Here is a 27,152-nt window from a genome sequence, read left to right as displayed (position 1 = left end):
CTAAGAAGCAAAAGGAAAGGTTTTAGAGAGCTGTTCTGTGGACTTAACCAACTCTTAATATGCAGCATATTTGGAGTATTAATGTACTTGTTTCAGTGTTTGGAATGTGGACAATATACTTGGAGGTTGAATTGTGTAAGGTAGCACAATTAAGTAATGGCAGAACTTAGAGCAAATCCTTAATGCTGTTTTAAATTTTTAGCTGTAATGAGGTTCTGTATGTTCTAGATGAGTTAATAGTAAAGAAAATGTAATTATACTCTGTAGCTTTTGTTTAAAAACTTCAGGGAGACACTGATGCATGTTTTTATTATGGTGGGTGTGATACCTCCAGCATTATCTGTACACACAGAGTGATAACCCTTTATCTGCTTTATGTTTGCTGTTCCAGTGGTTTGACATGTAAAGTGAGTGCTAGGAATGATGTGGCTTGCCTTACAACTGACCTGCTGGCTGCACTGGGGAAACTGGAGCCTGTCCTCATTCCCTTAGTTCTGGCTTTCCGCTACTGGGCTAGGGTAAGTTATTTAATTATCCTCAGTGCTTATGGTGGTCATTTCTCCTTTTTAAGTACTACAAATAATGTAATGTATAAATCACATGATCGTATGTGTAAGTTAGATGAATATGTAGAACAAACTTCATGCCACTTGTTCACCCCATCTCCCTACATGAGATGCCACTGCACAGCAACACAGACCTGAGAGCTGAAATTAGAGGCATAAACATGTCCCATAGTAACAAAATGTGGTGAAACTGAAGAAAATAATGCACAATAAAATAGTATAACTTAAGGCACTGTCCGAGTTCCCATAGCTTGTATTTTGTCTGTATGTGGCGTGGCATGACAGCTGCAGTTTCTGAGATACAGGATTTTCTGTCTGTTACTCACATTTCTTTAGTATTTGTCCTTTTATAATAGATCATAAATTAAAATGCTGGTGTTAACATCAGAAAAATAATTATTCTCTTACAGCTCTGCCACATTGACTGTCAGGCTGAAGGTGGAATTCCCTCATATTCCTTTGCCTTAATGGTGATATTTTTTCTGCAACAAAGAAAACCACGTATTTTACCATCCTATTTGGGCAATTGGGTAAGTTCTTTGGTAATATGGTAACCTTGTTAATTTGTTGCCATTATCTCTGTGTTCAGAATTTGATTGTCCAAGGAGATTGTAAGTAAAATGCATTGGTATTTCGTCCTCACACAGGTGACACTTGATGATTCTGAAAACTTTTTAAATGAAAAGGCAGTTGCTGTAGCCTGTGCAGTTGTGTCATGCTGCATTTTAGACAAAAGGCAGTTATTTTCTTCTTTAGTTCTCTGAATCTGTTCCTCTGCTACCATTTGCTCTTGAGGGGTACAAATACCACACTTGTCAGTGTTACCTTTGGTGGAAACTGTTGGTTGTACGTGTCACAGAGTCTTGTTTCAGAGCCACTTTAATTGTTGTTAGATTGAGGGCTTTGACTCGAAGAGGCCTGACGACCACCAGCTGAAGGGCGTAGAGGATGAAGAGTTTGTGCGGTGGGAGTACAAACCTCCACCAAATGGGGCAGCCAAAAACTCCACTGGAGCAGAAAGTAAAGCTAAAGTTGAACAACAAAAGGGTGGTGGCAAGAAGGCAGCAAGCTCAGAAGTGGACAGCCAAAGTAATGGAAAGGAGAAACACGGGATTGTAAGTCATGGCTTTGTTTCACTGAAAACCATTCACTATCTCTTATCCCCATTTTTCTACCTTTAAACATTGACACTGGATGGAACAAGGGGGAGGAAGGGGAATATTGATTTCTTACTGCAGTTGAGCATTCTTGTCTGTGTTTTTCAGTCTCTCTTAGCACTCAAAACCCCTCACCAAGTTTCGCTGGGGCAGCTGTGGTTGGAACTTTTGAAGTTTTACACACTGGAATTTGCTCTGGAGGAATATGTCATCAGCATACGGGTACAGGAGCTCTTGACCAGAGAGAATAAAAACTGGCCTAAAAGGCGAATAGCCATCGAAGGTAGGAGAGTCCTGCCCAGCCAGGTCTCTGCTCATCCTGCACTATCACCTTGATTTACCTCACACTTACCAGGGAGTCTGGACAATAAGTGTCTTTTAATACATATTTTGTCTGCTGTTTAGTCTTTTTAAAGACAAGTTTTTCCTGTTGAGAAAAACAGGGAGAGTCACAGAGCAATGCATGGCATTCTTCATTGGCCTTAAGAACAGAGAAACTGGGTATTTGAGGAAATAAAGAAACCATGTAAGGTGATACTTTTGTAAAAGCATAAATAATGACTTTTGAACACTTTCTAGAGATGTTGCTGAAGTGGCTTATCTGTAACACTTGAGGCGATGGAGAGGACAAAGAGAATCATACAGACAGAGAATGAGGTACTAAAGGTACACTGAAGGATGAGTCAATAAGGTACAAGAACAGAGAGAAGGAAAAGTAAAACAGAAAAGCAATGACTTGTTGAGGCATATATTGACTAGTGGGTCTTGAGATCACTCCTGTGACTTTAATTTCCTCTCCTAATTCTTTTCTTCAATCACTTTTAGCTAGAGTAGAGTTAAATTAGAGTAAATTAGAGTAGTGTTTATTCAATATATGGCATGCAAGATGACAGGACGAATTATTGAGGAAGAAACAGGAAATAATTTCAAAAAACCCAGATTCCATTTTTCTGACACCTGCTGTTGTTGGCCTCTTTGTGTTGTTTTTGTTTGCTTTGTTGTTTTATTTTTTATTTTTTGCCTTTTTTTAATATTGAGTAGCTGAAATTATGAAGTAGCAGAATCTCAGTTTGGTAATAACTTCCCAGGCAAACTTACAGCATTTATGCAGGTGCTCTTTTTGCTTGGAAAACATGTTTGATCTAGAAATCACTAGGAAGGGCAAAGATGAAAGCTGGTGGGATTAATTTGTATGAACGAAAGTCTTAAGGGAAATGCAAAACCTTCAGTAGAGTTAAAAATGGTTACAGCAGGCCTATTTTTATTTTGCCTTTGTATGTTTATTTTAATTTCTAGTTTAGCAGTTGCTCATACTATAATGTACAATATACCCTCGGTTTTCTTTTTAAAGAACACTATTTGGAATGGGTTATGATAGCCAGCCATTCATGGCTGCATGTGAGTGTGTTTGGTATGGAAGAATTCTGGAAGAATCTTGTGGGCCTGACGTTCTCTAACTATACCAAATACAGTTCTGGATTATAATATAAGAATCTATTTTTAACTGCCATATAATAACTTAGGGTTTTCAGCTACTTTGTGAAATGCAGAAGTTAAAGATTACTAATGAAATTATTATTCTTCTTTTCTTCCTAGATCCTTTTGCACTAAAGAGGAATGTTGCACGAAGTCTGAATAGCCAGATGGTATTTGAGTACATCCTGGAGCGATTTAGGACAGCATATAAATATTTTGCATGTCCACAAAGTAAAGATGGGATTAAATCCAAGCCAGATACCAAGAAGAAAGAAAAAGGGAAAGTTAATAATAAGAAATCCACAGGATCTGAAGAGCCTGTAGCAAACTGTTGCCTTCCACAAGGGGAAAATGTAGATAAACAAAATATAGGAAGTGGGTGTAACATACCAGAGAATGAAGTTGAATGTACTGAGGTGGTAGAAGCTGTAGCCAAAAGATGCACTTCCAAGGACATGGACTCTCTGCTCCTTCCAACATCGGACTCTAGTTACGACGAGGACAAAGAAGAAGCTTTATCCCTCATGTCTAACGAATGCTGTGAAGTAAAGCAGAAATCACCTGAAGAGAGGGAGGGTTTGGAGGTTTCAGTGTGTGTCGCTGAGGGCGAGCTCAGCCCACGCTGTGGCTGCAGCCAGCACCATCCCGAGGACACGAACTCCAGCACTGACCTGTCTGATGCCGAGGGCAGGCAGGGCTCGGGCTCAGAGCCGGCCCCGCGGGCCCCCGGCACACCTCCTACCTCGCCCCTCTGCGCCACAGCGGGGCAGCCCCAGCAGCAAGGCAGGCTCTCCACACAGGAAATGCATTATGTGTTCGATAAGTTTATTTTTACTTCAGGAAAGGTAAGCGGCGCTGCTGTTCACGTGTTGCTTTTCAATCGCTCAGCTAAGGGTGAGTGGAGGGCTGGATTCTCCCAGAGGTTGTTTGGGTCTGTGTTAGGAATGGCCTTTGTAGAGTACCTGTTAATCGAGACTGGAAAACACCAACCTGTGCCCCATTTGGACTAGCTGGACTGTTGTCCCCATCGTATGCAAAGCTTTTTGATTTACACACACAAAAAAATCCTGGGTTTTGTCTTTTGGTTGTTCTTTGGGTTATTTCTCCCTTTCCTCCGCTCCTTGTAGAACTTCCAGGTGCCTTTAAGCACTGTGAGAACTAAATGCAACCTGATGATGAGGTGTTCTGCTCTTTGTAGACACTCTGTTGTTGTTCATGTCTCAAGTGTTCTTGGTTACTTGGAGGTGTTACCTGTGCTGAACTACCTTTAAAGTAAATGGCATCTGTGCACCTTTCTTCCCCCCAAAGCCACCAACTATAGTATGCAGCATCTGCAAACGGGATGGACATTCCAAAAATGACTGCCCAGAGGATTTCAAGAAAATTGATCTAAAACCACTACCACCAATGACAGACAGATTTCGGGAAATACTTGATATAGTGTGTAAAAGATGTTTTGGTAAGTTCAAAAAGTGGTTCAACTACTGTATGCTGTGATCTGTAACCTGGAAAAATTGAAAACTGTAGGATTAAATTACTTATTTATAATTATTTACAGTTCAGTAGGGAGAAGTCTTCCAGGTGCCCTAGACTGCAAATTGATCAATATTTTAATTTTTATATACTCCCTGGCTGTGATACCTTGTAACAGATCTAAGAAACTAATGCTGCATGGGATTTTTCACAGGGCCTGTAAAAAGTTACTGGGTTTTGTGCTTGCCAAATCCTGTGGTGTCTTTGGGGTAAAGCCCCTTTTGGGTGCTGTGGTGGTTAACCTTGGCTGGACACCAGGTACCCACCAAGCTACCCTGTGTTTGAATAACTGCAGTAAAATCAGATATTGAAATAAAACCCTGAAGACTCTGATGATACAAAACCACATATTTAGGCAAAGTAAACATAAAAAATATCCAATCTTTTAATTAGCTGGAAAAGATTTTAGAGGTAGCTGAATGTCACACCTAATCTGTTTTAACCTGTTTTTACTTAGATGAATTATCCCCTCCTTTGTCTGAGCAACAGAACAGAGAACAAATACTGGCAAGTTTGGAAAGATTTATTCGAAAAGAGTACAATGGTATGTAACAGGAGGTTGTGATTCTTGACAGTGCTCTCTTCAGTTGTGATGTCCAGAACATCAAAATGGGATTTGTCTCGTTTTATTTTCCTTGCCTAGAGCACTGTCATGTCTTTTCTCTCTACATGGAGAGCCATCTTGCAGACTTGACAGTGAACATCCCTTTGTGCTGTTCCATGGAAATGCCCTGGGAGTAGAGGTGGAACTGCCAGAATAGCAGTGCAGGCACAGGACTGTTGAAGTCAGGACAAAAAGACACTTTGGTTGGGTTTAGTGTTAGCTTTTGGTCATGGGCCAAGAGCTGTTGTTGCTTAGTCACCAATGTTTGATAGTCTTGGAAATCTTAATGAGTTTGTCTTCACATAAAACAGGCAAAGAGGTCTGACTGCAGTGATGGCAGTCAAGGCACAGAGATGCACAGTGATTGTTTTGTAGGTGGTGTAAAATGGTGCTGGAGCAGGTACCAAACACAGGTGTCCTGAATTTCAGTCACTGGAAGGCCATCCATTCTGCTGTAGCTGGCCAGTCATCCAGGAATTGTGAATTCCACTTCCATCCACTTACTGGATGTGCCTCCATGTACTGGCAGCAGCTGAGGATTGAGACCTCTTACAACGCCTTGAAAGACTTGAGGTTTTGGACTCTGTTGAAGGTTAGGAAGAAAGCTGTGCATAGGTGTTAGGTGTATTTCCCTAGCATTGATTTTAGTTGAACAGATAAATGCACTCTTTGCAGGTAGGAAGGAATTCCTCGTAACTACATAATTTCACTTTCCTTTACAAGACTGAAAAGACATTGTAATATTGTGTTGTAAACAAAGCAACTGGGAAAGAATGTTCCATGAAGGATAGTGACCTTACTGCTTGTGTCTTCTTGAGGAGTATGTTATGGATACAAAAACTTACTGGTTGGCCAAACTTACCTTGGCACAGGTGAAATATATAACCTAGATCAAGTGTGAGTGGAACCAAAGGTAGTATATGAGCTGTCTTAAGAGTAGCTCTGTCTTTATTGTGGGGTGAAGCTGCACTGGTGACTGGGTTTGCATGTTATTTTGATTTGTTTAAAACAGGAGAGTGCAGTCACATGCCACAAAACTTTGCACCACATTTAGAGATGCTATTTGATGATTATAGTGACTCTGTAATACACCTCAATCATAAGAAATTACGTGGGCTTTATCCTGCCTTAGTTTTGGTAAATAATTTTTGTATTGTGCTGCCTCCTTTATCAAAGCTGAAGTCTTTGAAGGATATTGGAAGGTCTCTCTTGAAGCTCATTTTTATGGGCATGTGCACATCACAGTTAAGGAGTATTCCATAGTAGTAAGCACTTACCATTCAGCTGCAAAAGAATTTACCTTTTTATTTTTGTCTATTCTTTTGATCAGACAAAGCCAGGCTTTGCTTATTTGGATCCTCAAAGAATGGATTTGGATTTCGGGACAGCGATCTGGATATCTGCATGACACTGGAAGGCCATGAAAATGCAGAGGTAAGAGTGTTGAAATTGATGAAATCTGCTATTTTAAGTTCAAGAATTCTTTAAGGCTTTTTAATGCAGTTAAGATTTCTGTCCACAGAAAAGGTAGGATTTGCTAGTAGCACACTGGCTTGTTGCACTCTGCACAACTGAAGCAAGATACAGCCTGTTTAACTTTTAGTGCCCTATGGACACACTGTACCTGTCCACATAGAGCATGTGAGTCCCCAGGTGTTTTAAATTCATGTGCTGGTTCATTGCCAGTGCATGGACTCTTCCTCTGTGAAATACATGTGACAGTAAAGGTATTTGTTGAAATAGCGTCCATGTTTTAATGTCTCATGCTGTGATATTTCTTCTTCCTAGAAATTAAACTGTAAAGAAATAATAGAAGGTTTGGCAAAAGTTCTTAAGAAGCATCCAGGTAGGTGTTTTGAAGTATTACATGTTTTGTAGTTAGATTTACTATAAATGTGGTTAATGGAAACGTTTTATGTACTAAAGTGTTGCTTCCCCAGGTCTGAGAAACATCTTGCCTATAACAACAGCCAAAGTGCCTATAGTGAAGTTTGAGCACAGGCGGAGTGGCTTAGAGGGAGATATCAGCTTATACAACACACTGGTGAGCATCTGCTTGGCTTTGCTTTGTGTGCAGCTTTTTAATTCTTTCTTCCTTCCTCAAATAGTCACTTAAGGGAGTAACTTTGAAACCAGAATTAAAATGTATTTGTATGTTGGTGTTTTTCCTCTGCATTATTTAAATTCAGTGGCCCACACCCTCCCACCTGTTTGCCTCTGTTTTCCCTGTTTCCAGGCACAGCACAACACCAGGATGCTGGCTACCTACGCAGCCATTGATCCCAGAGTGCAGTACCTGGGCTACACAATGAAGGTTTTTGCCAAGGTAATACAAAAAGGAACTATTTATTTGTGTAACACAGATTTTTCTGCTACAGCCACTGAAGTTACCTTTTGTTACTACCAGCTGGAAAGGAGACAACAGAATTCAGTGTCCATGTGTAGGACCAGCCCCAGGATTACTGCAGCTTTCTTGTGGCATACTTGCCTTGTTTAGCTTACTGTAGAAGTCAGGTGTAGAGAGCTGGGGGGTGATAAATGAATGCCTGAGTCTCTGCTTGACATGCCTAGGACATAGACCTGACTTTAGGACTTTGGAAAGATCAGATACCACATACCCTGTTATGATATTCTAACAAAATGTTTTACAGCCTTTGATAATTGATACGTGGTGTTGCTTTTTATTCAAAATTAAATACAGTCCCCAGACACATTCAAGGAAAGCTGAGTGAAACTGGGGCAAATAAAAAATGGCTTACGGAGAATGCATCATGCTACCAGATGTTCATGGAATAAAATACATCAAGATGAATAAAATAACTTTGTGCCAGAATGCAGTGGACATGCTTGTTATTCTGCCACCAAAACTGGGAATGATTGTTTTCTTGGTGTGATCACAGTAATGCACAATATGCCATGGCCTTCTGTGTCCAGAATAAAAATGCCTTGTGTTGATAATAATGACTCTTACAGGGATTTGGTAGCATTGCATATTACTGTGTACGTTCTTAAAATTTTAATGTAAAGATCCAATTTCCAAGCTGTGGGACATGCACTCCTGCATGTATATGCAAAATGCTTCCTGCTCTGTTTGCATTGGCAGGAAAACCAGGAACAGCTGTCACTGCTGCTGCTAATGCGAAAGTAATTTGTGAATCCCTGTTTTTGCAGACCTAGGAGGTTAAAAATGTGTTGTTTGCTATGACACTGCCTTGAAACAAAGGATATCTGAGATGCAGGTGCTGTGGAAAGGTTATACTGTAATAAGATCCTCTGTTCACTGAACACAGTCACAGAATGGTCTGGGTTGGAAGGGGCCTTAAAGCTCATCTGATTCCAACCCCTGCCATGGGCAGGGATGTTCCACACTGTGTTGTGCAGGCTGGATCATGGTTAATTAGGGATGTGTGTGTATGCCTGCAAAATACCTCCTATTCCCTAAGTTGCCAATACAACATTGAAATACTTGCCTATTAATTAATTTTTTTAAAAAACTGAGAGCGGAAACCAAGACAAGGAATCATAGAAACAGCTTGAGTAACATGAGTTGAAACTTGCGATTTATGTTTTGAGGATTTTGATTTTTTTTTTCAATTTGGCACATCATAAATTTTAAAGAAATTATTTTGGCTATGAGAAGCTTTTCTGTTTTTATGTTAATCAGATGATGCTGTGGATTTGCCAGATGGCACTTGACTCTTGGGGGCATTTATTTTTCAGGCTTCATAAACCAAATTTTAGTTACGAGATAAATGTATTTGCTGTTACTAGTATGAATTCTCTTTGCTCTCTGACATTGTTAGTCTTGAATGACAGGATGTGAATTCAGTGTTTTGTTTCAAATGTCTTTGTGCAGCGCTGCGATATTGGCGATGCATCCCGTGGGAGTCTGTCCTCCTATGCCTACATCCTTATGGTTTTGTACTTCCTACAGCAGAGAAACCCACCAGTTATTCCAGTTCTTCAGGAGGTAGGTTTGCAGAAAATGAGGCTATGAGAAAAGATTCACCCTTTTTTAAGTCAAATATGGGAAGTCTGGGCTTTTAGGATCGGGGGAATGAATGAAATACAGGGCCCTTCTATTTAGCAGGTTTTAATTGGTAAAACATACCAAGAAAATTAGAACAAAATTGGGAATCTGTTGGGCCTAAGTTCTGCTGTTACATTTACTTTGGGATGTTGGTCTTATGATCATATTTATATGCTGAACAGGATAGAAAAAATTGACAGGTGGTTTGGAGAGAAGGGAATTGTAATTGTGAGACTGCACCAGATGCTCTTGAAATGTGAGTCCAGCTCTTCAACCAGTTATTGTCAGAAGCATTATTTATTGCTCAGCACTTTATCTGTAAGAGAAAAAGTTTATTTTACTATTTGATAAGGGAAAAAAGATAATTGATGCTTTGGTATAACTTTAAAGATAATATTTTACATGTGCCAGGAAACTTTATTAAGAAAATAATGCTCTGTACCTCCATTGTATGGGTGGGGAGGATATAATTAGGCAGCTCTCTGCCTCTTCCTGGAGACTCTCTGGAACTCCCAGGCACGTCTGAAAATTATCCCTTGCTGACTTTTTTGGTTTCTGTGCAAGAGGAAAATTGGCTTAAACCTTGCAGCTGAGACTCATAGACTTTCTTGCTGATCCTTTAGTAGTGGTTGGGGGTTGTTATTTTATTGCTACCCTGGGAGTGCCTTTAACTAACAGTGGAATTTCCCCTTGGCTATGCTAAAGTCAAAATGTAATAGAAATCATATAAAGTCTCCTTAGAGACTCTGTGGGCAAGAGGGATGTTGGAATCTTGACAAGGTAATTCAGTCATGTTTTCTTAGTTGCAAGGAACAAGTAAAATTAAATAACCAAATATTTTTGAGAAAGGTACAGCAATAATGCAGGAAGACTTTCAAACTTTTTACCAATGGGAAATTCAGTCTGTATCAGGAGTAATGGATAAAATATTTATAGTTTTGTATTATCTTTACCAGCAAAGCTGCAAGTGTTTTATGGTGACTTTGCATTAGGGTGGTAACTGTGCCCGCTCTGTTTCGGCAGATATTTGATGGCAAACAGATTCCACAAAGAATGGTGGATGGATGGAATGCGTTTTTCTTTGATGACATGGAAGAATTGGTAATACTCTTAATTCCAGAAGAGTCACTAAAACTTGAACCCTGTTTTTATGGGAAAGTACTCAAGTTTCTAGCAGTGTAATATATGAGTAGTTAAACTTCCATATCCATGATTAGTTATCTCATTATCCCAAATGAGTCCCATTTTGCTGAAATGGGTGTCTGCTTTGTCCTGGTTTATTTTAAGTCATTTCTAAATCACGTAGATCAGGAAAAGTACTTTTTATTCTCAAAACCAGTCCAGGATTAGTCTTAACTGTAGTGGTTTGACCTTATTTTAGCTAAATGAGACCGTTCATGGTAGGCAAGCTCGTAATTAGAGAGGTATTCCAGGAGAGGAAGTCAGTCAGTAACTGTGGCTGCATGAATGGTGTCCCATTGCAGAAGAAGCGTCTGCCTTCCCTTGGGAAGAACACAGAGTCCCTTGGAGAGCTGTGGCTGGGCCTGCTGCGCTTCTACACCGAGGAGTTCGACTTCAAGGAGTATGTGATCAGCATCCGGCAGAAGAAGCTGCTGACGACGTTTGAGAAGCAGTGGACGTCCAAGTGCATCGCCATCGAAGGTGCTGCTCTGCTGCCCTGCCCATCACTGAGGGCACTGGCTCTGCTGCTTGGGAATCTCCTCTCTTTGCACAGGATCTTGGTGTGAGGGAGCTGCCATCAGTGTTTTAGAAAAGCAGTGATGCAAACCCTGCAGCTACAAAAGAGATTAGACTCACTTGTACTGTCAGTCAATGCTCTTCATACTGTATTATGGATAGTCACATATTTTTAAAACACTAAGCATTGCTTTGCTGTAATCTGCTCTGTGAATGCATTTAAAATGGAATTCTCTGCATTAAAAGAAACATAAAATGAGTTGCAGCATATATTTTTCAACACTGATCTGTTTTTCTCCCTTCTTTGCACAGATCCTTTTGACTTGAATCATAATCTTGGTGCTGGAGTCTCTAGAAAAAGTAAGCCATGGATGCCTACTAATGGTTAATGTTCACTGAGTTCTGCCTTTTCTGTTGTGTTTCAATAACTTTGTCTTTCTTCAACAGTGACCAATTTCATAATGAAGGCATTTATCAATGGGAGGAAATTATTTGGTACCCCCTTCTACCCAGCTGTTGGAAGAGAAGCTGTAAGTTTTCAGAGTTTTTAGAATGGTTTTTACTTTTCTTTGTCCAGGGAATTGATGCACCCAAGGACAATCTCTTGTATGTGTTTATCAATTTGTTATGCACAACATGTGGAATTACACTTCATCTGCATGAAATGTGCAGCTTAATACTGGGCAGTATAAAATTCACTGAAATAGTTGGATGGGTGAAGGATATTTTTGACAGGTTTGAGTGAAGTAAACTTCATTTGGTTTTTATTTTTAATAGAACTTTTCCTTGTATGACGTTCAGTCTTGCAGAGAACTGCAACTTTGGCTGTAAAACCCAGGAACAGCTTTAGGAACTTTACTAGCTGTTCATGTAGCTAAAGAAAACAGATTCAAGAGATGTTACATTTTCTTTGTTTTTCCAGTTGATGGGGATAGTAAGGAAGGAAAAGGATGATGGTAGATTATTTTAACAGTGGACCTTCAAAATTTGCACAGTCAGAGTCAGGAATGTGTCCCTGCAACATCATATTGGAGAATGTGCTCCTCTGTGCTCCAGGGTCCAGTCCTTGATGTGTAATAGACAACTGGTTTTTTTTAATATGAGCAAATAAATCAACTGGAATTAGTATTTTTTACATCAGCTTAGAAAGGTGTTTTCTAAAACAGTGTAGAGGACTTTGTCCCAGTGACTTTTAACAGGGCTTGTGTTCCTAAAGCTTTAATTTCCCATCATTCTTCCCTGTCTTCTCTGTTCCCTTTGCTTGCTTTATCTGTGTTCTTTTCTGAGTTTGTTACCTCCATTTCAGTCTTTCAGGCAGGACAGTACTTGCACAATATTTATGTTGCTCAGAGGCTGTAAACGGTGGCCTTTGTGCTGACACACCTCAGAAGTGCAGCTGTCCTGAGCAAATTCCAGGGGAAGGGAATGATGCAGGTCAGTCTGCAGATGCTCCATCTGTTCCCCACCTGAGCTTTGTTCTGTCTGGGGGGATATAATTATGTCATTTGGGAAGGGACATTGGCTCCTTTGGAAAGGATCCAAGCAGTGACTCAGACACCAAAATAGATCAGAGGCAAAACGTTGCCCTCAGAGGAGCCTTGGGGAGGTGGAAGGTGGCAGCAAGCTGGAGCCTGGCTGGGCTGGGCTGCAAATTCAGCCTCTGGCCCTGAGACCAAACTACCCTTTTTAGCTCAAACTGCTTCATATCTCTGAAAAAGCTGCCAATATCCAGGGGAAGGAAAGGACCAGGGATAATCCAAGAAGTAGTAACATTTAGGGAACAATGGGAGGAGAAAGCTGTCCATTATGCTTTCTTTTTCTGAGTGTTGCAAGTGAATGTTTTATATATTTTATCTGTCTGATGTGTTTTGATAGGAATACTTTTTTGACTCAAAAGTGCTGACAGATGGGGAATTGGCACCCAACGACAGATGTTGTCGTGTCTGTGGAAAGATTGGTCACTACATGAAAGACTGTCCAAAGAGGAGGAGGTGAGTAAGATACAAGGCAGGTAAAAGTTCATTTATTGAACTCTAGGAATAGTTAAAATGTACATAATTAGGTGCAGTTCTGTAATATCATCTTAGTGGCAGTGATCTCACACTTGTACATGAATTTCACTCATGAATTTTGTATCCAGAACTCCTGCAAAAGGAGTCTCCAGTACATGCAGGTCAGTTCTCCAAGAATTGACAGAGAATGTGCACTCCTCACATTTTTCACAGCTTGGAGTTTTGATGACCCATTCAGTGTAGGTTGTCTGATTCCTCCTAAAACCTATTGAAGCCATTAGACTGCAGATTAAAGTCTGGACTTTTTCATGTACTCCTTATGGTCAGTTGTGGGCTCCTTAATTCTTCACAGGATTCTTGGTCTCTTCCTGCTACAAAGTCCTTGTTTTACAGCCTTTTGTTCAGTCAGCAGAGTTCAGGGTACATGAAAGTGGACTGGAGCCCCAAGGTCAGAGGTGGATGTTTCTTTCAGCTGCTCTCTGAACAAGCACTAGCACATTGAATTGCATCACCTTTTCCCTACATCTGCCTTGGGGAAAGAAGTTGTGACCTGCTCTTCACACAAACTGCTTCAACAGCACAGTCACACAGGATCTCTCTCAAATTGTATATCCAGCTCACAAAATAATATTTATATGTAACAATCCTACAGATATCTTGTGGGGAAAAAGACCTTTATTTCGTCATGGTTCCTGATCACTAGTTCTGCTCCTGTTGCATTAGCACAGAGTGTTTGGAGGAGCCTTGGTGCTTTCTTTCACACCCTGTGTAGGCTCAGACAGGCAGTTAAATGCCTCCCTGACATCCGATCCCGTCAGATCTCGGAAGCTAAGCAGGGTCAGCTAAGCAGGGTCAGCCCCGGATTAGTACTTGGATGGGAGACCTCCTGGGAAATGCTGAGTGCTGTAGGTTCTAGTCCTGAGGACTTCACTGTCACCGTCCAAGCTTGCTCGGCCGTGGCAGATGAACCTCAGGACTTAAACGGTGGGGCCAGTTCTGCGCACGCTGAGCCTCACCTAAAATCCACTGCGCAGGCTGGAAGGGCACACCCACGTGGGGACAGCCCTTCCCAAATCTTTGTTCGCTAAGCTGAGCCACACACACACATAGACTCAGACACACTTACAGAGAAATGTATCCTCTCCAGTCAGGGGGAGGTTGTATCTACAAGGTCACTTGTTTAGGGTATATTTTGGGCTCACTGCACAGAACTACTCCCAAGCTATCTGGCAGGCTGAGCTGCTGAACTGCAGGCAAAGTTCTGCACTAACACAGTCAGACAGCTCTGGGACAAGTCTGGGGAGCTTCTGAGTTCATTAAGTTTATACAAACAGGTTATTAACCAGCCCAGAATCTAAAAGTGATTCCTAATATATTCCTGTTCTGGTGCAGCTGTTGGTTATGTAACCATTTCCTTTGAACATATCAATATAACAACTCTACAGAGATTTTTGTGTGTGGTTTTGTGATATTGCTAATAAAAATCATGCTCCAGGTTGAAGAAAAAGGAGAATGAGAAAGATGATGAAAAAGAAGTCAAAGATGATGACAGAGAAACAAGAGAGAAGAGATGTTTCATCTGTGGGGATGTGGGTCACGTTAGGAGAGATTGTCCTGAATTCAAACAAACCCGTCAGAGAAATAACAGCGTGCCAGGTAACCTGGTTTGTGTTTTAGTGTAATCTGAAAGTTCTGAGATCCCTTTTCTCTACATTTCTATACAGACCTGGCAATTAACCTTAAAAAAATCCTGCAACTAATATTTTCAGTCATTGCTTTTAGTCCAAGTGTTGCTTTTCTTCAAGGGGACTAAGTAATGCCTCCTGAAGTACAGTCTTTGCATGAGTGGTAAAACTGTACTCACCAGTAAGTATAGTGGACTTCAGGGTGTTGCATTACGTGGCTCCCACTCACACTGGGTGCATTTAGAAGTAGTAATAATAATAACAATAATTGAATGCATTTCCTCTTCCAAATGTCTCTCAAATGTTAGCTAACCCCCCATCATCTGTGAGAGGTAAGGAAATGTGTTTTCAGCAAAAATCAGAGGTCTTACAGTAACACTTCTAGAATTGTGTACAGATGAATTAGGAGGCTAAATTCAGCTTTCAAATTACTGATTGTGCCTAGAGACAGGTCTAATTGCAAATCCATTCAAATTAGGCCCTTAGGTGCCTGTGGTACTTGAAAAAGTAGAAAAAACACTCATAAATGAGCTTCAGAGAGAACCTTGCTGCTTCTCTGTGTTCTGTTATGCTTTACTCTTTTATTTCCTTTACTTCCTTTGCTGTTGCTATTGTTACTTAAAGTGCTACTGCTTGCAGCAGTAATGTGGAAACCTGTATAAAATAGTGCTCCCACCTGATAGCAAAGTGAGCCTTGTTCATGCTAGAGCTTGTTTTACTCAAAAATAGATTTTGTGTTTAGCTGCTCTACCTGCAAATGTTGTCTGTTGCCAGTAGAGGGAAAAGTTTCCACTTAAAGGAGAGGTTAAAGCGATTTTCTTCCTGTATCACATGAGAGCTCTGTTCCCTGCTGTGACCCTGCAGCCTGTGGTTTGCACTGACATGTTTGTTCCCTGCTCAGGCACCCAGCTGGTCCGAGGCATGGTGAATTCCCAGCTGGTGGCAGTGGGGCAGCAGCCGGTGGAGCGGCCCCTGCGCACGAGGCAGCCCTCGGAATGTGTAAGTTCAGGGAGCTGGAGCGAACCAGCCCTGCTGGGAACAGCTCTGCACGTGTTTCCCGAGTCTGGGCTTTGCAGTTGACAGCACTGCGCTCTGCCAGGGAATGAAACTCTGATTTGTAACAGTGTCTCCTGGAGAGCATTTTTGGCTTTTCAGTGTGGAAACATCATAGTCAGTTTTCATGTGAGATACCTTGGGAACCTGAAAGGCCAGATTTAAGCCAGGATGCCTTTTGGAGTCTTGTGTTTAATTATTCTGGCAACATTCTGGAGTCACTGAGGGAGGTAAAGCATAGCTCATTGCTGGCACGCTGGAGATTGAGGTCAGTGACAACCATGACTCTGTGTTTTAAGAGAACTCTCTGGAGGGACTGTGATGGACAAACAGGGAACACACAGATGAATCAAACTTCAACTCAAAGTCTGCCAGAGCACACTGGAACCACAAGCAGAACAATGGGGAAATTTTTCATAGTTTTATCTTAAAATTTGTTCAAGTCTCTGTAAAACTACATAAAATATGTTTAACCTACTTCTAAATGTAGATGGGTAGCAGAGGGTATTGGAGCAAATACAACTGTTGACATATAGTATTTTTGGAGTACAGAATTCATCAGAAATTAATTTAAGCTGTCAGTCTCAGAAACATGCCTTCTAATGAAGCACTCAAGTAAACAAACACAGTAATCAGGGCTGCTAAGCACTAATGCTCTTTGTTCAGTTTACTGCTTTGGGTGTAGGGTGTTTCCTAACTGATCAGTGAGCATTTATTGGAATGTTGGCTCCAGTAACAGACACCATATGACATTATTTTTACTACATTAATATGCTGTTAAGGAGGGATTGATACAGGCTTGATCTAAGTGAAAGGCTGAACCTTTCACAAGAGTGTTTTTTGGGAGCTCTGTATTTCTGCTTGGGATGCTGAAGCTGAACATGTGGGTGCACACATCATGCACATTGCACCTATTACTTGTGCACGTTCTTGTGTCCCTTGGATGTCAGAGACTCTCTGTGCATTGCATGGTTGTCATTTGGCCAGGATTTCTTGATGAGTACGTGCTGTGCAGAAATTGTTTGAGGAGAATGGGAAGTGGGAATATTAGTGGAGCAAGAGGGAGAGAATAGGAAGCAGATGAGGAGACTGGAGCTTAGCACTCCTCCCTTCCTGCAGCTGGCATGTCCAGTGCATGCTGGGGGTGGGTTCATGTTTGCAGGAAGGCTGTGAGCAGTGCATGTTCTTCCTTTTTATAGTGTTTAAACTGTTAAACTGGTGGTCATCTTTCAAATCCCAAGTTTTGCCTTCTCTTCCTGGTGTGTTAGAAAGTATAGGAGGCACTCATGCAAGGACAGTTGGAATAGCAGCAGGGAGCAGTCCCAGCCTCTGGCCTTTTTCCCAGGCACAGACACACAGTGAGATGCTGGAAGGAATGCTCTGGCCTGGGGGAGTCCTGCAGACCTCTAGTTTAGGTACCTGTCTGTCATTTGAATGCCTCTTTGAAGGCATTTATGACTTCAGCATCTTGTCCCAGTGCTTAAAACCAGATTTGGTTAATCCAGAGATGGGTATTAACTATTGGCAGATAAACGGGGGAACTCTTTTCTCAGCCACTCCACTTCTCAAAGGGCTTCCTTGTTTAGTTGCAGTTCCAAACAGATGAAATGGCCTGATGCCTGTTTCTGTTGCTGCTAAAGGGAAAGCTTTGTAAGAGTTCTGCAAAGGCTGTAATAATTGGGATTTCTATGCCTTTATCCACGGCCTAACATCAGGATATGAAGGCTGAAACTGGGGGTTTGGACTTTGCATGTCATATTTTATGGATTTTAAAAAATGGAAGAAATATTAGAAGCTTCAGAATTACTTAAAAACCTGTGTGTAGTAATAAGAACCCCTCTATTTAGAAGTAAGGTAATTAGTTAATGAGATTCAGGGTTGTAAATAAGTAGGGCGGGGAAGACACTGATGAAAAATCACAAGCAGATGTGTGAGGAGTCTAACAGGAGCTTGGGCCTAATGTTTGCTTGGAATGATGTTTCTGATGGTGGGATGTGCCACATTCACAGACCAAATTACTTGTTGACAGAAGTCAGTGTCAGTGGAACTGCACTTACTGAAACCAGCAGGAACTTGGGTGTGGTCCTGGGGGTGTTTTGCCTTTTTTATGAATAGTCTATTACAGAGGGTTCTTATTAAAGAAAACCACCATTAAATGGCTAGTAAACTAATCAGAAATACATACTTTTGTTTTCCCCTCCAGTCTGATTCGCATCAGTCATCTTACTCTCCACAACCTCAGCAGTTCACACAGAGCTCCTCTCAGCCAGCCTCCATTACCCAGACTCAGCCACAACCAATATCCCAGTCTAAGCACGGTCCGCAGCCACAGCAGGGTGCACAGCCACCCCATCAGGTCCAGCTGCCTTTGTTTAACTTTGCCCAATCTCCCCCAGGTCAGTATTCCACCTTGCATAACCTGGGACTGCTTCAGATGCACCATCACCAAATTCAGCTTCCCAACACTTCTTGGCCTATTCATGGGCCTGTTATTCACTCTGCACCGAGTAACCCTCCTCATTCGACAAATGTTCCATTTTCTATGAGATCTGGCAGCAGCAGCACCACAAATAACCAGAGCAGTGTAAGCTTGAATGATCCCAGTATCATCTTTGCACAGCCTGCTGCCAGGCCCATGGGAATCCCCAGCACTTCTCATGAGGGACACTGGCACAATCCCGTGACTCCAAACTCACTGGTGAACAATGGCACTGTGGGGAATTCAGGTAACTCTTCTCTGTTGTATCAAACCTCTCGCACGTTGTGTACAAGTGTTAAGTGTTACAGAAACAGCTAACTCTTCCAACTTGTTTTAAAGATGATGCTTAAGAAACTAAACCATTACCTTCACTGCCTTAACATTTTCAGAGGAAAAAGAATTAGGCAGGTACTGTATCTGTAACTTAGGCATTGGTCCTGTCTGCCCTCAGTGGCTGTGCAACAGTGAGAAATCCTGCATTCAACTGAGAAATGTCCAAATTATTGTTTGAGTCTAAAGCACATTCCTGTGAATATGCTGACAAATGATGGGTTTGTTTTGTCATAGAACCGTAGGACATTAAGGCTGGAAAAGACCTCTAAGATCAGTATGTTGTTACACAGTTCATTAGAGAAATGCTGAGACTGCAGCCATGAACTTGAGACTGGTAGGATTATGGCTGTGCAAGTTGAATATTCCCTCCTTGCATTTAGGACAATATCCCTTCATCTTATCCATTCTTTTTTCCTAAGTTTATCCTGCCACATTTAACTTCCATAATTTTGATGTTGACTCCTGAAAGTGCATTTTCCTGCAGCAGGTGAGCAACAGCCTGTTGCCTCATAGCAAAGCCAAGTATGTGGTGTGTTTGAGGCTGAGGAGAAGCACTGTGTAATAATTACAGCCCAGTCACTTTTCTCTGCAACATGAACTATGGCAACACCTAAATTTTAACTGTTACCTGTAGATCATAAATCATGATAATGGTCTTCTGATTTATTCTGAGTGTGTAAGTCCTATGTTTAAAAAAATACATCCATCATACAATGTAGTGGTGCAGTTCATCACAAGGGGGAAATTCTGGATCTCCTGCCCAGCCTTTCTCTGCTCTACCAAAGTGATGGACAGCAACAGTAGTTTCTCAGTTGAGTCTACAATGTTGGGTGAAGAATAATTCACCAGTGAGTTTCAAATATATGTTGAGATGCTGGAGATGGACATGATTTTCTGTTCAAAGCTTTATGGGGAATATATTTTAGAGGATGCAGAAACTGCTCACTGTGTCTCTTGTGTGTCTCCAGTGTGCTGTGTCCCTCCCTCTCCATTTTTGATCTTAGTTCTGTGTCCATGCTTGTCTCCATGTCCACTCCAGCTTTGACTTTTTCTCAAGCAACTCCTTCCAATCCAAGTCTCCTAGCCCAGGTAGCTGCCTTCTTTCAGATAAGCACCATAAATTCTCATTTCTTCCCCATTCTCTCAGTTTTCTTGTGTTGTCAGTCACAATATTTTTTTTACCCCATTCCTCATCTACTACTTATTTCCAACCTCATCACACTCATTTTCCTAAGTTTTCAGTCACAGTATTTTCTTCTTAATCAGTTTTATTTGCTTATTGGCTTAGCTGCCTGTCAGCTGGGGCCAGAGGGTGGGTGCTCAGGGGAGATGGGCTGCTCCCCTCTGTTTGAAGTCTGGTTTCTCACTTGGCTCAGGACACTTTGAGAACAGTAACTTTGTGGAAGCTTTGTCTTGGTTCACGTAACCGTGACTTGGAAGGAGCTATTTAAATTTTCTTTTCAATAGAGAACTGATCAGAAGTAGATCATAACAAGTTTCAGACAGACAACTGTTTTCATGCATATTGCAGAGCTCCTGCTCCTGTTGTGTGTCCTGCCTCCTTGGATGCTTGATTTCTCATCCCCAGTGTTGCAGCAATACCAGAATTGTGAATGGAATACCTTACAATTTGTGTACTTATTTCCAAAGTTTATATTTTTAAACTTCAATTTTAAACAATATTTTAACAATCAATTTTAAGTTGGTCCGTTGATCTGGATAGCAAGTTTCTTAAGCATGTAAAAATTAGTGGAATTCTAGTGTACATCTGGGAGTTATTTCTTGCAGTAGGATAATTTCATGTCAGTGAGTGGATATTTGTGTGGGATCAGACAGTAGTAACCTTGTTCAGACCTTGTATTTGAATGACATAGGAATAATGAAATCATAGGTCTTGATTTTAATACTGATTCATCCTCTTTCTTCCTTCCCAATAAATTCCATAATAATGAATAATGAAGTAATTTAGGTGGTAATTTTATTGATGTGTATTAGAAAAAAAAGTAGCACATCAGACATTAAGTCCCCTGCAAACTGTTATTTAAGATGTAAATTGTATTTGTGACTTACTGTTTAATTATTTCAACTTGCAATGTGCTTTTCCCTTTCAATTGAAAAATAGATCAGGGTTTCCAAGGACAGTTTGGTAAAATGAACCCTCCTTCTGTCCCTTGGGACCATGGGACCCCTACCCATTTTCCTCTCCTCCGAGGAGCGTGGCCTTACAATATGCCTCAAAACTACGTGCAGCAGGGAAATGCCAGCTACCAACCGAACAAACCTTTCTACCCTCAAGGTACTAGCACTAGTGTGTGAATCCACAGCTCATGCAACGTGTCTCTTTGCTGTCCCCAAGGCTGTAAAAGCCAAGGAATCATGTTTCACTTGCTAGGCTCCCTGGAACCATAATGAATCCAAGAGTCAAATCTACACTTTGGCTTCCCCTAGGGATGGATGGATAGAAATCCTCGTGGGAGGGAAGGGGTTAAACAACACTTTGAAATCAGTCTGCAGTCTGTTGCACTTCTAGCCCTTCCTTTGCTGCTGCAGTCTCACTGTATAGCCACCTCTGCTTCAGTAGAGGTTGAGATTGGCCCCCGAGCATGTTAAAATATGAAGAAATACTTGTCCTAATTGATTTTATTTGGCTGTTGTGCCTTGCTCTGTGGAATGAGTTACACAAATAAAAACTTGCAAGGCCATAAAATGAGGTTGGAAGGGGTTTCTGGAGGTTACCTAGTGCAGCCCCTCTGCTGTCAGAGTTAGGTCAGTTTAGTTAGTCAGGGTACTGCCAAGGACTGACTTTATCTCCGCTCTTTCTGGTGCCAGTGGAAGGTAAAGATGTTCAGCATTTGGCAGGGTGGGAAGGGCTGTAGGAAGAAGACTCAGCTAGAAGAGAAATGATGCCCAAGTTTGACTTGGAGGATTTGCAGTTACGTGTTCCTGGGTCACCTGGTATAAAATGAGGTCTTGGTGCCAAATCTTTTTCAAAATCTAATCTCTTGGCTCTAGCAGGGTTTCCTTCCAAGTGAAACCTGAATTTCCCTAAAATCCCGAAATTATTTCTGTTAAATAACTGAAGTAATTGCGCAAAACTATGTATTGATGATTCTTAGGGAATTTTGGAGATAGTGAGTAATCCTGCATTGTCCCATGAAATGGGCTGGTTGTACAGATAGCGTTGGTGTCAGTCTAGTCCATGGCTGTATTTCCAGGGTAGATTAGTACACTGAATGTAGCCAAGCACTGCTAAATGTTGGATTTGCTGAAGTAACTGTGATCCATTTTCTTTTAGCTGGTCCACTGATGCAGAGTAACCAGCGGTTCTCGCTTCTGTCTCAAGGACACCCACACTTGAATCTGAATTACATTCAACAGAAAAAGTGAAATTTAATGGGATTGTGGATGGGTGGGGGGAGGGGAGGAAAAAATTCAGGTTCTGATTTAAAATCTTAATGCAACATGTTTAGATACAAGATTATTTAAGACTGTTTTTAAACTGTATCATTTGTACATAGATATGAACTATAGTTTTTACTAGTATCACAAAACTGAGTGATACAAATTTCATCTATTTTATTACCCTATTTTTAAGGGGAATTGTGTTTTGTTTTATCTTGATAAACTGTAAAGAGAGAGAATTTTTAAAATTAAGTTCTTTATTTTCTATTAGCTGTATTCATACTTTGGTTGCTTCAGACTTTATATATATTGTTCTAAAAAAATAAAATTAGAAGGGGATTTCATGTGTTTAAAAATTTGTCACTTCTATTCTTTACAGAACTATGTAGTGCCAAAAAACTTTTTAAAAGAAAAATAAAACTGCAAAAAAAGGATGCAAGACTTTCTCCTCTTCCCTATTTGTATGCATGCTTGCTTTAGTTGGAATTAGGAAACCAGAATAACAAAAATGGCTTTAAAGATCTTGAAGATGTTCATCCTTCTAACGTGTCATACAAGCTGCAGACTTGCATGTGGTGGTCACAGCCAAGGTGTGTGTCTTGCAGATATCTAAATAATATGCAAATACTCTGGAAAATTCATTCTGCACTGGGAAGCAATTTTAAAGAGGACATTCCATAAATTCACTGGACATACCCCAGTTTGTGTTGTCAACACTCACTGGGCAATGTTGTATGAGAATCCTTGAATCCTTGAGCTCTAAAGGCAGGGATGAACCTGCCAGTCCCTGCTCCTGAAACAAGGCTGTGAATAAAGGCACAGTACACAAGGGGCTACAGCTGATCTCCTGTGACACAGAATTAAACATACTAAAATGAGAATTGTAACTTCAGTAACAGCTTAATTATTCTACATTTTAAAACAGGCACTTGCCCAATTCTAATTAAGAAGGTAGAGCTGAGCATCACTGTGTTGTTCTGGCCCCAGTTCCAGGGAGGTCACTGGATTTTGATGGTCTTGTTCCCCTTTGTACTGGAGCTCCAAGGTGGCTCTGCAGTGTCTGGGACTGGAACAGACACTTCCTGGCAACTGAACACAAAACCCACCCTGACTTAGGCATGAAACCAGCTTCAAACAGGGAACACCTAAACACAGTATTAGAAAAGATAGAGCCAGAAGCCTTGAAAGACAAACTTTTTTTATTGCTCTTCCCTGTTTTTTACAGGCCTCGAGAAAAACAATTTACAAAAACAATCCTCAGATTCTAGCACAAGGCTGACTAACTCACTACATAAAAAGTATCCTTAGCTTGCTTTTAATAAAAAACCCCAACAGAACACAAAACAAGACTCATACAAGAGGAGAACGATGGAAGAAATGGGCTGGTAAAGCAGCCAGTACAGATCCAGCTGTCCCACAAAGCAGATAGAACAGCATTAGACTGCAGTTCAAGGTCCTTAAACTCTGTGCTGGGTTTGGTTTGTCATTCATTCCCTCGACGACTCTTTTTGTGACTTTTCTTAGATCTGAAACAACAAAAAAAGCTCTCTGACAAAGGAGTAGTAATTAATTCAAAAGACTAAGGTGAGTCAGCAGTAAAAGGATGTTTTCTGTGCTCAAATACGGATACTGTGACTTGACTGCACCCCTGAGAAAAGTACTCTGTGAAACGCTAGATCTCCAACACTGTAAAATCACCTCAATCCCTAAGATTAAATGATAAGTCTGAGCTGCTACAGATGCCCTTAAGAAATAAGCCAAGCCTTTACCTTTCAGGTGATTTGGAATGACTTCTGTGTCTGTGACTACGGTGATGCCCTGTGAGATAAAAAGGTACAGTTACTTCCACAGACCCTGGAATTCTCTGCTTCTACTGACCAAGCGTGCTAAGTAATGGCAGAACAACCCTAGCCTTAATTAGGCACTCAAATTAACCTCCTGGCAAGTATCTGAAAACAATTTTACATGCATTACAGGAGTTCTCCAGCTGTGCCTTCATGTAACCAGCACTTCTACGAGCCAGATTAAGCACCAATCCTACTTCTTGATACCATATCACAGATTTTTCTTGATGTTCTGCTCATAAAGCCCTGCCAGAGTTAATTTGTAAATGACAGAAGTACCTGGAGATTTAGATCTGGATCTGTGTCGCCTTTCCCTGGACCTGCTCCGGTGCCGTCTCGGGCTTTTGCTGCGGTGCCTCTCCCGGCGGGGCGATGGGCTGCGAGAGAGAAGCTGTGAGGGAGCTGAACTAACACTGCAAGTGTTCTGAGGTTAAGGGATAGAATAAAACACTACCTTCTTCTCTTTGGAGAGCGACTTCGCCTGCAAATGGGGGAGAAAAGCAAAAATTACTAAAAGTCATTAGCAGAGCCAGCTGTTTCATTTCCCACGTCCTCCAGCCACAGCAGCAGGGCTTCCCCTTCCCCCATTAGTGTGTGCTTGGCTTGCTGTACACAGACCTGCCTCGGGACTGGCCATGCAGGGAGCAAGGGAGATTAGTGGGGAGTTCTTCCTGGCTTATTATCAGCAAGAGGATTCAGCAGGATTTTCTCTGCAGCCTCTGGCTTATATGAAAACAAAGCACTTGGTTCTCCTTAACATCCTCACTGTACTGGCAAATTTAGCTAAAGGTGGCCAGCAAGTGTAAGAGTTACTGAAGGACTGGAGAAATAGGCAGAGGGGTGGGCTGGCTGTGCTAAGCAGCTAAAGGACCTGGGAGGTGTGAGAGGTTCTGGCTGAACTGCCACCTTGAGCTCTGTGCTCCAGCCACCAGAATGGAAAACGCTGCTCAGGCAGAGCCCCCTCACCTTCTTGGAGACCTGCTCCGGCTGCGCCTGTACCGCACAATGGGAGACCTGCGGGGTTTATCCAGGTCTCGGTACCCCCTCCGGCGGTGGTCAGGAGATGGTATTCGCTCCAGCTGCAAACAAGGAGGGGACAGGTTCTGTAAGTCTTGGTTCACCAAGGTCTGTAGCCACCAGTAAAGACTTCTGAACAATTAATACGAACGACAATAGTTGTGATCAAGTGAAGTATCTCATGGGAGTGGTTCTGCCTGAACTTGCCAACTGGACATCAAAAAAAAGCCCCTTCTCATACTGTTGATTCTGAAGAAGTACAGCAGCACTGACTGTGATGGTCACCATAACTTCCATCATCACTTTTAGTTCTCCATTACACATGTAAGTAAAACAATTTACCTGAAATATGTTCAACACAGAACAGATTCAGATTTGTGAACTTCAGGAGACAGAAAAGCTTGACAAACACAGAGCACTCCAGAACTGCTTCAGGGTTTAACAAATCCTCACAGGCTGCTTATATGAAAATATTTTAAGGGGCAGGTAAGAGTTGCCAGCAGCCTCCTGGTGGTGCCTCCCCTCAAATATTTATCATAGACCATACAGTGTTCTAAAGTGGTTCAGCTTTAACTATCCCTTTCCAAAATAGTTCACCAACCTTCTCATCTTCCTCTTCCTCCTCCTCACTCGATTCTACATCATCCATGTCTTCTTCCAGAGCACTAACACGAGGCTCCAGCTGCTCAGCTTCCTCCAGAACATACCGTTTCTAGGAGAAATGGCAACTTTATCCAACACAACCCAAGTAAGAACAAACACCTGAGGAGGCATCCATAGGTGTATACAACAGGCCAGTAGCTGATACAGCTACAGAACCTGATGCAGTTAAGAATTCCATAACCATCCACTTTTCCCAACCTGCAGTCGAGGCAGAATGATATCGCACACACGTTCCTCGTGCAGTAGCTCGTCAATAAACTCATCCACATGCATCAGCTCAAATTCTGGGGGTGAAAAATAGCATTTAAGACTCAAGATTAGTGGCTAGAGTAAAGATGAAACACTTCAGTTATGTCAAATGGGCTGCTTATGCCACAGATTTTAAGTTTTTATTGCTAAATAGCATATTTTATCTAGCATGGTCATCTGTGAGTAACTAAAGCCTCAGCTACGTGGCAGTGCTTACCCCCATTTCTGTTCTGACTCTTGATTTTTCTGTAGTCGTTGTACAGTGGCTCCAGGTACTTGTAGCAGTCGATGGCAGTGCCCGTCAGTCTCATGTACAGCGCTCCGAGCATTCGGACATACCTGGGAAGGGAACCTGCTCATGGATCTGGGCCTCTTGCACAGTTAGCAGTTTGGACAAAAAAAGAGTTTCTGAGGAAAATCAGTATACTAATAGAACACACAGTCATTTGGATTTCCTCCTTCACATACTCAAATACATGAAAAATATATATATTCAAGTGTGTGTATATATGCATGATGTCTGGGTGCATCGCCACTGATAGAGATAGAGATGAAAGAAATACCAGAGAAAAATTAGATTAACATGGTTCCCTTTATGCACTTTGTTCCAAATACTTCGTGCTTAGGTTTATTACCACAGAGAGCACATCCCACCAGTGCAAGCTACTCTGAACACCAATGACAAGGACAGCAGTCTTGAAAGCGAGAGGAAAGGTTTGGTTTTGAGTTATCAGGGCCCAAGGAGACCTAAACCCCGCACGGAGATCTCCCTGGCTGCCTGGGGCACTTTTGCTCATTACAACAACGCCAAATAATGGGAACAGTCCGCTAAAGCTTACTTGAAGTCCTCGTTTTTTATGAACTCGACGATGATGTCCTTCTCGGGCTGGATCTGCAGCATCTTCAGCGTGAGGCACAGGAACGGCGTGGGCTTAATGTTGCCGCCATAGACTCCCCCCACGTACTTCAGCTCCATGGCCTTGTCCACCACCAGCTCGGCTGCGACACGGCCGGGACAGGGCGGGACAGATCGTGAGCAGCAGCTCCTGCCGGGCCCCGCTCCCGCCCCGGCCCGGCGCCATACCCGTCAGGCCGAAGCACTCCTCCTTCCAGTACTTGGACTCGTAGATGCGCGTGCGGATGATCTTCTCCACCAGGTACTGCGGGTTGGTGCCGTGGATGCTGTGCGCGTCCTTCACCGTGCGGTTGGCCATGGTCGCGGTCGGGAGCTCAGCTCGGCTCGGCTCCCCTCAGCCCGCGCCCTTCCGTGAGCGCTGACGCGCCTTCCGCCTCCGGGGCCGCCGCCGCCATGTTAACTGCGGGCGGCCCGCCGCAAACATGGCGGGGCGCT

General features: G+C 42.0%; 2 protein-coding genes across 8 annotated transcripts in view; one reads left to right on the top strand and one right to left on the bottom strand.

Moving 5' to 3' along the window:
• Nucleotides 1–22,483, top strand: part of TUT4 (terminal uridylyl transferase 4) — a 43,365-nt gene extending 20,882 nt beyond the window's left edge. For 6 of the 7 annotated variants that reach the window (XM_071565563.1, XM_071565560.1, XM_071565562.1 and 3 more), the window contains exons 9-30: nt 392–518; nt 977–1,096; nt 1,460–1,681; nt 1,832–2,006; nt 3,320–4,044; nt 4,508–4,658; nt 5,190–5,276; nt 6,667–6,770; nt 7,125–7,182; nt 7,277–7,380; nt 7,573–7,662; nt 9,193–9,306; nt 10,390–10,467; nt 10,851–11,028; nt 11,377–11,424; nt 11,512–11,594; nt 12,940–13,055; nt 14,572–14,732; nt 15,663–15,760; nt 18,018–18,540; nt 20,749–20,922; nt 21,922–22,483. In XM_071565563.1, coding sequence (XP_071421664.1) covers nt 392–518; nt 977–1,096; nt 1,460–1,681; nt 1,832–2,006; nt 3,320–4,044; nt 4,508–4,658; nt 5,190–5,276; nt 6,667–6,770; nt 7,125–7,182; nt 7,277–7,380; nt 7,573–7,662; nt 9,193–9,306; nt 10,390–10,467; nt 10,851–11,028; nt 11,377–11,424; nt 11,512–11,594; nt 12,940–13,055; nt 14,572–14,732; nt 15,663–15,760; nt 18,018–18,540; nt 20,749–20,922; nt 21,922–22,013 — 3,628 coding nt within the window. In that variant the 3' untranslated portion in view covers nt 22,014–22,483. The remainder of the gene's footprint in view (nt 1–391; nt 519–976; nt 1,097–1,459; nt 1,682–1,831; nt 2,007–3,319; nt 4,045–4,507; nt 4,659–5,189; nt 5,277–6,666; nt 6,771–7,124; nt 7,183–7,276; nt 7,381–7,572; nt 7,663–9,192; nt 9,307–10,389; nt 10,468–10,850; nt 11,029–11,376; nt 11,425–11,511; nt 11,595–12,939; nt 13,056–14,571; nt 14,733–15,662; nt 15,761–18,017; nt 18,541–20,748; nt 20,923–21,921) is intronic. The other variant, XM_071565565.1, reaches the window with a different exon arrangement.
• A 726-nt stretch (nt 22,484–23,209) lies between these two features.
• Nucleotides 23,210–27,098, bottom strand: PRPF38A (pre-mRNA processing factor 38A). Its single transcript, XM_071565566.1, has 10 exons — nt 26,886–27,098; nt 26,641–26,800; nt 26,019–26,140; nt 25,751–25,836; nt 25,491–25,601; nt 24,839–24,951; nt 24,327–24,353; nt 24,152–24,249; nt 23,798–23,846; nt 23,210–23,554 (listed from the first exon to the last, which is right to left on the bottom strand). Exons 1-10 carry the CDS (start codon nt 27,013–27,015, stop codon nt 23,512–23,514), a joined length of 939 nt encoding a protein of 312 aa, XP_071421667.1. The 5' UTR covers nt 27,016–27,098; the 3' UTR covers nt 23,210–23,511.
• Nucleotides 27,099–27,152: the final 54 nt, after the last annotated feature.

This window comes from Pithys albifrons, chromosome 10, assembly GCF_047495875.1.
Source record: "Pithys albifrons albifrons isolate INPA30051 chromosome 10, PitAlb_v1, whole genome shotgun sequence".
NCBI lineage: Eukaryota > Metazoa > Chordata > Aves > Passeriformes > Thamnophilidae > Pithys > Pithys albifrons.
The sequence above is the reverse complement of the archived record's forward strand: the minus strand, read 5'-3'. Positions and strand labels throughout refer to the sequence as shown.

Bases quoted from the DNA above. Each gene is read 5' to 3' on its own strand.
- PRPF38A (XM_071565566.1), bottom strand. From the start codon at position 27,015: ATGGCCAACCGCACGGTGAAGGACGCGCACAGCATCCACGGCACCAAC. The intron at 26,141-26,640 runs GTAAGCTTTAGC...TTCCCTTCCCAG, and splicing joins ATAAAAAACGAGGACTTCAA to GTATGTCCGAATGCTCGGAG. The intron at 23,555-23,797 runs GTAAAGGCTTGG...TTGTTGTTTCAG, and splicing joins CATTCCAAATCACCTGAAAG to ATCTAAGAAAAGTCACAAAA.